Raw genomic sequence first — 9,192 nt, 5'->3', positions numbered from 1 at the left:
GCCATCCTGTTGGTCCTGTTCTATAGCGTTAGCGAAGCATATCGGTGACATCAATTAAATATAATTCATGCTCATAGCAAGTTTATATATATATATATATATATATATATATATATATTTTTTTATTTTTTTTTTATTAATGGTCAGAAACCAACACTAGCTATTAAAAAAATATAAGCTAATGCAGTACAAGGCTGCCCTCTGGTGTTCACATAGATGTATAACAGTGGAATTAGGCAGAAACTAAAGGGATTATTCAGCGTAACAAACAAACAAACATGGCTTCTTTCTTCCAGGGACAGCACCACTCTTTTGCAACTCAGTTCCATTGAAGTGAATGGAGATTAATTGCAAACCTTGTTTGCCTTTATTATAATTTGGTTATACATGCTGAGCTGCTTCCTATACAGTCTAGCTGCAGTGTAAAGTATAGGGGAGGGACGGACACAGTCCGCAGCAGAATGAACAGTTATATCCAGTCACTCCCAGGTGACCTCTTCTATCATCAGAGTCGTCTCCTTTTCCTTCTTCTCCATTAGGACTAGGCTGCCATATAGACTTGCTGCCACATCTGGTTACTTCCGTATACCCTGTAGTCAATCACTGGCCGCAGCAGTAGATGGCACCGGACCCCTGACACCAGTGACAGGGCAGGTGATAGCACCGGGGAAGTAAACAAAGGGGCCATGGAGGACCAGGGCAATAGCACATAGTGGGGATAATGAAAAAACGGATTGTGCCCCCTCACATCACTTCATTGTGACAATACACCCTAACTTACTGATGCCAGTGCCCCCCCCCCCCCGACCGAGCCACCGTGCCCAAATGATCTATACTACTATCTAACCTATGATGTTCCAAACTAAGCTGATCCTGAGTGACATCCTGTATTATACCCCAGAGCTGCACTCACTATTCTGCTGGTGGGGTCACTGTGTACATACATTACTGATCCTGAGTTACATCCTGTATTATACTCCGGAGCTGCACTCACTATTCTGCTGGTGGGGTCAATTACTGATGCTGTACTGATCCTGAGTGACATCCTGTATTATACCCCAGAGCTGCACTCACTATTCTGCTGGTGGGGTCACTGTGTACATACATTACATTACTGATCCTGAGTTACATCCTGTATTATACCCCAGAGCTGCACTCACTATTCTGCTGGTGGGGTCACTGTGTACATACATTACTGATCCTGAGTTACATCCTGTATTATACTCCGGAGCTGCACTCACTATTCTGCTGGTGGGGTCAATTACTGATCCTGTACTGATCCTGAGTGACATCCTGTATTATACCCCAGAGCTGCACTCACTATTCTGCTGGTGGGGTCACTGTGTACATACATTACATTACTGATCCTGAGTTACATCCTGTATTATACTCCAGAGCTGCACTCACTATTCTGCTGGTGGGGTCACTGTGTACGTACATTACTGATCCTGAGTTACATCCTGTATTATACTCCAGAGCTGCACTCACTATTCTGCTGGTGGGGTCACTGTGTACATACATTACTGACCCTGAGTTACATCCTGTATTATACCCCAGAGCTGCACTCACTATTCTGCTGGTGGGGTCACTGTGTACATACATTACATTACTGATCCTGAGTTACATCCTGTATTATACTCCAGAGCTGCACTCACTATTCTGTTGGTGGGGTCACTGTGTACATACATTACATTACTGATCCTGAGTTACATCCTGTGTTACACTCCAAAACTGCACTCACTATTCTCCCAGCATTCCTTGCTTATTCTGGTGTATGATCTGGGAAGTGTTGTTCTCTATCAGACTCTGTGCAGCCATATGGTTCCTGAGTAACATGCTGCCCCCTGTATTACAGGAGCTCAGCTGTCAGGGATGACTGACATGATTGCTGTTTCAATTACCAACCAGCAGAATTGTGATTGCAGCTCTGGAGTAATACATGCTATTACATGCCGATAAATTGATTGTACAGAAGTGAACAGATGTTTCTCATAAACCCTTTGGGTATTTGATGCCTCCTGGTTCTGGTCTTATGATATCCACGTAGTGATAAGGAGCCATCACCGTGTAGATAGCGGCAGAGGCTCCAGGACCCTCCCTCCTTTTTCTCCATCCACATCACATCTGGGGATTATGGTGAAGGGTCCTTGTGTGTGAGAGGGGATGATGGGACCTTGTGCCATCAAATAGAAAATTACATGAAAATCCAGCACCAGTGGTGTATACTGGAGCTCAGATGCTGGGGCTTACTGTATTAATCCATGCTGTGTACATGGAGCTCCCCCTAGTGGCATCTGGAGGAAGAAACAATTCTAAAATTTGGCCCCTTACTGCACCAGCATGGGGTGCCAGCTGAAGCCTATAACAGGCACCATGCTGCAATGACCAGGGTGGGAGCTCTCACTGATCCTAGCTGTTTAACCTCTTGGATGCTGGTCTAAGCAGATCCTGTATGTGTGATTGCATCAATCTGCATCAGATCCTGTATGTGTGATTGCATCAATCTGCATCAGATCCTGTATGTGTGATTGTATCAATCTGCAGCAGATCCTGTATGTGTGATTGTATCAATCTGCAGCAGATCCTGTATGTGTGATTGCATCAATCTGCAGCAGGTTCTGGATGTGTGATTGCATCTATCTGCAGCAGATCCTGTATATGTGATTGCATCAATCTGCAGCAGATCCTGTATGTGTGATTGCATCAATCTGCAGCAGATCCTGTATGTGTGATTGCATCTATCTGCAGCAGGTTCTGTATGTGTGATTGCATCTATCTGCAGCAGGTTCTGTATGTGTGATTGCATCAATCTGCAGCAGGTTCTGGATGTGTGATTGCATCAATCTGCGGCAGATCCTGTATGTGTGATTGCATCAATCTGCGGCAGATCCTGGATATGTGATTGCATCAATCTGCAGCAGATCCTGTATGTGTGATTGCATCAATCTGCAGCAGGTTCTGTATGTGTGATTGCATCAATCTGCAGCAGATCCTGTATGTGTGATTGCATCAATCTGCAGCAGATCCTGTATGTGTGATTGCATCAATCTGCAGCAGGTTCTGTATGTGTGATTGCATCAATCTGCGGCAGATCCTGTATGTGTGATTGCATCAATCTGCAGCAGATCCTGTATGTGTGATTGCATCAATCTGCAGCAGATCCTGTATATGTGATTGCATCAATCTGCAGCAGATCCTGGATGTGTGATTGCATCAATCTGCAGCAGGTCCTGTATGTGTGATTGCATCAATCTGCAGCAGATCCTGTATGTGTGATTGCACCAATCTGCAGCAGATCTTATATATGTGATTGGGATGTGATGGGAAATGTAGTTTAGCAAAAGGGTTCCTGCTCGAAAGCCACATGCTCTCCAGTTGTTGAAACACTACAACTCCCAGCATGCCCTGACAGCTGCAAGCTCTGCTTTTGTTGCAAATCCTCAATTACCATCATTTCCTGAATGTCCTCTGTTGCAAAACTACAACTCCCAGCATGCGCTGAAGCCCTTGTGTTGTAGTTGTGCAGCAGCTGGAGGGCCACAGGTTGGAGAGCAGTATATAGTATATACTTCAGTAACCATTACACAGACATCTCAGAGGCATGTGACCCTCCCTGCGCCATAGCAGGTGCCAGGATCGGAGATTCCATGTTCCGGGCAGATAAGGTGAATGATCCAGGTGATTAATTAGTCTCATTACACACCAGGAAGCGATAACCAATCAGGTTTGCGTTTGTTTCTTGGCGCCCGCGAGCCACGGAGGAGGACACAGCGGCGGTTTCCATTAGGGAGAACACAAAGGACGAGGAGACGAAGCTTCTTACATCACCGAAACTGGGGCTTTTGTTACCACCCAGCTTTCCCGGGATCCTGCAGAACTAAAGTGTCCAGTTATATATGAAAGTGGGGAATTGTTAGATTTTACCATTCAGGACTGGTGGGTGACCCAACTTTCCTAGGATCCTGCACTGATAGCGGATAGTTACGTATTAACACAATGAAAAGCGGTTTGTCAGTATTCACTGTTGGGGGTCACCTCTAGTGAAGCCATCATGGTGGCAATAGTTATGGTCACCCAGCTTTTCCAGGATCCTGCATGTAGTCATGTATGAACATAGAGAAAGGGGGTCATACTGTTGATTATCTTGTCCGATCTCAGGACTGATCAGTGACCCCTAGATGAGCTATAATGGGGCCAATATTATCACCCAACTTTCCCAGAATTCTGCATAGTAAATATGGATAGTTCTGCATTATCATGGGGACAGGATTATATTAGCAGAGGCCATATAGACCATCACACAGCTTTCCCAAGTATCTGCATGGCAGTTCCATATAACCAGGGGCCCCATGGCTCCTCCAGATCAGAGCTATACCTGGATCTCCTCCTCCTCTCACAATGAATGAGACAAACAGTTATTTATATTATCAATATTTATCAACAAACAAAAACTTTATACAATGATACAAAATAGAACAAACGAGATACAAAGTATCAGCTATAGGGGTCTCTGCAGTCATCTTATATTACATCGGATCTGCTCCAGTCACATCCAGAGCTGCATTCATAATCTGGACTCCCCCCATTTACTTACATCTCAGTGCTGCCCCCTGTAGGTTCATTGGTTGCTCTGCTGTGATTTATAGTTAAAGGGGTACTCCAGCAAAAAAATATTTTTCTTTCAAATCAACTGGTTTCAGAACGTTATATAGATTTGTAATTTACTTCTATTTAAAAATATCCAGTCTCCCAGTACTTATCAGCTGCTGTATGTCCTGCAGGAAGTGGTGTATTCTTTCCAGTCTGACACAGTGCTCTCTGCTGCCACCTCTGTCCATGTCAGGAACTGTCCAGAGCAGCAGCAAATCCCCATAGAAAACCTCTCCTGCTCTGGACAGTTCCTGACATGGACAGAGGTGGCAGCAGAGAGCACTGTGTCAGACTGGAGAGAATACACCACTTCCTGCAGGACATACAGCAGCTGATAAGTACTGGAAGACTGGAGATTTTTAAATAGAAGTAAATTACAAATCTATATAACTTTCTGAAAGATATTTTCGCCTTTAAGAGAACTGGTGTTTGCATCAGGCGTCGTATATTGTCTATTATAATAGCCTGGACGACTACTGGGCTACACAGCAACCCCAGCTGATCTTGGACAATTGGGAAACAGTCAAAATGCAGGTTTGGATGTGATTGGAGCAGAAGATCAGAGCTCCATGTTATCATAGGATGGTAATGCTCAGAGGTGGAGTTAAAGGGGATATCCAGCGCTACAAAAACATGGCCACTTTTTCCCCCCTCTCGTCTCCAGATTGGTTGGGGTTTGGAACTCAGTTCCATTGATGTAAATGGAGCTTAAAGGGGTTATCCAGCGCTACAAAAACATGGCCACTTTTCCCCCTACTCTTGTCTCCAGGTCAGGTGTGGTTTGCAATTAAGCTCCATTTACTTCAATGGAACAGAGTTCCAAACCCCAACCAATCTGGAGACGAAAGGGGGAAAAAAGTGGCCATGTTTTTGTAGCACTGGATAACCCCTTTAAGCTCCATTTACTTCAATGGAACAGACTTCCAAACCCCACCCAATCTGGAGACAAGAGGGGGGAAAAGTGGCCATGTTTTTGTAGCGCTGGATATCCCCTTTAAGCCCATACTGATGGATCCAATAGGTCCACAATGTCCGTATTTCATATGGGGCACACGGCCGCCCTTCTGCTGCCCACCCTCCACCTCTTAAAGGGGGGCATGGAATGAGCAATCTTGCAGACCTGTTCCCGGAAGTCTCCGCCAGCGAGGAAGCAGAACAAGGGGTTGATGCAAGTATTCAGGCTGCAGATGGCCATCTCGATGAAGAACAAGGCGTCCGCCCGTTGGATCATCAGGGGGACATAGGGCCCGAACGCCCTCAAGATGATACAAGAGTTCCTGGAGGCGTGATAGGGCAGATAGAGGAGGGCGAAGATGACCAGGGCGGAGCACATCAGCTTGGTCAGCAGGTCTCGCTTCTTCAGCCTCTGCATCTCCGACCTCCTCAGCTCCCCCACACTGCTGCAGTAGCAATAACAGATGGAGGCAAAGGGCAGGAGGCAACCGATGGCGGTGGAGAAGAGCGAGTACGGAAGGGTCACGCGGGTTTCTCTAGAAAACACGTAGAGGGAGCAGATGGTTTTATTGTTGTCACAGATCTGGGTTCCAGCCAAGAAGATGACGGGTATGCTACTAATGGAGGTGGCCGCCCAAATGGTCAGGCACACCAGCAGGGACTGGTGCTTCCTGAGGAGCCGGAGGGAGCGGAGAGGGTGCACGATGGCCAGGTAGCGGTCTATGCTCAGGCAGGTGACAAAGTAGATGCTACAATAATAACAGGTGTGGTAGACGGTGCGGGTCAGCCTGCACGCAACGTCCCCGAAGATCCAGTGCAGCTGGTTGAAGTGATAGTAGATGAGGCACGGAAGGCAAAGGATCCAGGTGACGTCGGCCAAGACCAGGTTGAAGAGGAAGATGGTGCTCCTGTTCCAGCGCTTGATCCGAGACACCAGGATCCACATCACCGAGAGGTTAAGGGACAACCCCACCAGAAGAATGAAGAGGAAGGTGATGGGGAAGATGACCCTCTGGATGGTGCCCAGGAAGGTTCCTAACTTTTCACAAAAATCAGCCTCGACCCTCTACAAAGACAAGCGATACGTTATAGATCTGGATATCTGGATAAGCATGACCATAATTATTGTAATATAAGGATCTCTGGTGGTCTGGGGCATTGAAATGGGTTAATTAGTGCAGGGAGGGGATAGAGAGGACTGTGCAACTGTAACTGTATGATCATAGAGATGAGTGCAGGGAGGGGATAGAGAGGACTGTGCAGCTGTAACTGTATGATCATAGAGATGAGTGCAGGGAGGGGATAGAGAGGACTGTGCAGCTGTATCTGTATGACCACACAGTTCTCTCTATGATCATAGAGATGAGTGCAGGGAGGGGATAGGGAGGACTGTGCAACTGTAACTGTATGATCATAGAGAGGAGTGCAGGGAGGAGATAGAGAGCACTATTCTTCTGTATCTGTATGACCACACAGCTCTCTCTATGAGCATAGAGATGAGTACAGGGAGGGGATAGAGAGGACTGTGCTGCTGTAACTGTATGACCACACAGTTCTCTCTATGATCATAGAGATGAGTGCAGGGAGGGGATAGGGAGGACTGTGCAACTGTAACTGTATGATCATAGAGATGAGTGCAGGGAGGGGGATAAAGAGGACTGTGCAGCTGTCCACACAGTTCTCTCTATAATCATTGAGATGAGTGCAGGGAGGGGATAGAGCTGCACAATCTCCTCTATCGCCTCCCTGCACTCATCTCTATGATCATACAGTTACAGCTGCACAGTGCTCTCTATCCCCTCCCTGCACTCATCTCTAAGATCATACAGTTACAGCTGCACAGTGCTCTCTATCCCCTCCTTGCAAACTCTATGATTAGAGAGGGAACAGTGTTTTCATACAGTTACAGCTGCACAGTCCTCTCTAACTGTATGGTCACACAGTACTTTCTATGGTCACAGATGAGTGCAGGGAGGGGATAGAGGACTGTGCAACTGTAACTGCATGGTCACTGTTCTCTGTGTGATTGGGCAAAGTGATTCAGTATAATGTCACCCTGAGAAAACTCACAAAAATAAAATAAGACTCCTTACCCCCCCCCCCCCCCCCCCCCCCCCCCCCCCAGCCCTGAAATGTGGCAGAACCAGTCCCCAAAATCCCCAGACATGATCAGCCCCTCCGTTGCCCTGTGGCTCTCCAGTTGTTGCTGGGGGAGAACATGATCCCCAATGAACACTGAAGCATATAGTTATTCCCCAACTATGCACCGAAGTCTGTCAGAGCATGCTGGGAGTTGTAGTTCTGCAACAGCTGGAGAGACACAGGTTGGGGATCATTGCAATATCACTGATGTAGCAGAGCTGAATCCGTCCCCACAAGCCCTGAAGAAGCTGAGCTCTGCTGCATCCCCCATGGCTCACCTGCTCGGCCAGTAGCTCCATCCTGCGCTCCTCGCTGCAGCCTCTGTTTTCCCTCCGGGGTGGGAGACGCTTTTAGAGGTGTTTGTTCCTGTAACTACTGGAGAGTCAGCAATGTCCAGCGGCCGAGCATTTCTCCCCAGCGCGTCCGTCTCTATAGAGCGCTGCCGTACGCTGCCCAGCGAATCCGTAACACTGACACTATCTGATAACCGCACACAGCAGAGCTCAGGGCGTCAACACGAGCAGCAGAGAGGAGTGTGCTACGGGAACTACAATCTCAGGACAAACAGGAACAGCCAAACCCACTACACAGCTATATACTGGCTGCATCCATCTTCTCCAGTCACCGGGAGTCACAGCTATATACTGAAAAAGGGGACCAAATATAATAGCAAGAAATCTTTATCAATAACACTACTCATAATAAAAAATATTCAAAAAACTACATTACATGGTGTTTTATGGCAATCCAGATGAACTGACACAGTGAGATGGGTAACATAGGCTCAAACAGGCAACTGCTCCGAAAGTGCTCAGTGCAGTGTAAACATGGGTTATACATGGGGGGGATGGGATAAGACCAAGTACAAGCTTCCCACAGTGGGGACTCTCTCCTAACTTCCACCCAACAAAACCATAAACCCTGTGAGCCCGTAATGAAATCACCACTCACCCATGTCAGCGTCTCCCCAACGTACGTTTCACATTTGGCGCTTCCTCAGGGGGCCCCCTGAGGAAGCGCCAAATGTGAAACGTACGTTGGGGAGACGCTGACATGGGTGAGTGGTGATTCCAGTCACAGCTATATACTGGCCGCATCCATCTTCTCCATCCACTGGGAGTCACAGCTATATACTGGCTGCATTCATCTTCTCCATCCACCGGAAGTCACAGCTATTTACTGGCTGCATCCATCTTCTCCAGTCACAGAGAGTCACAGCTATATACTGGCCGCATCCATCTTCTCCAGTCACAGCCATATACTGGCTGCATCCATCTTCTCTAGTCACAGGGAGTCACAGCTATATACTGGCTGCATCCATCTTCTCCAGTCACAGGGAGTCACAGCTATATACTGGCAGCATCCATCTTCTCCAGTCACAGCTATATACTGGCAGCATCCATCTTCTCCATCGGGAGTCACAGCTATATACTGGCCGCATCCATC

The 9,192-nt window shown here is 47.2% G+C and overlaps 1 protein-coding gene across 1 annotated transcript; it reads right to left on the bottom strand.

Moving 5' to 3' along the window:
- Positions 1 to 5,544: 5,544 nt before the first annotated feature.
- On the bottom strand, positions 5,545 to 8,196 carry LOC138789420 (P2Y purinoceptor 1-like). Its single transcript, XM_069968056.1, has 2 exons — positions 8,025 to 8,196; positions 5,545 to 6,670 (listed from the first exon to the last, which is right to left on the bottom strand). The coding sequence occupies exons 1-2, from the start codon at positions 8,043 to 8,045 to the stop codon at positions 5,690 to 5,692; spliced, it is 1,002 nt and encodes a 333-aa protein (XP_069824157.1). The 5' UTR covers positions 8,046 to 8,196; the 3' UTR covers positions 5,545 to 5,689.
- Between the last annotated feature and the right edge of the window lie 996 nt (positions 8,197 to 9,192).

The sequence above is a fragment of the Dendropsophus ebraccatus genome, chromosome 4, assembly GCF_027789765.1.
Source record: "Dendropsophus ebraccatus isolate aDenEbr1 chromosome 4, aDenEbr1.pat, whole genome shotgun sequence".
NCBI classification, from domain to species: domain Eukaryota; kingdom Metazoa; phylum Chordata; class Amphibia; order Anura; family Hylidae; genus Dendropsophus; species Dendropsophus ebraccatus.
This window is presented reverse-complemented; position numbering and strand designations above follow the sequence as displayed.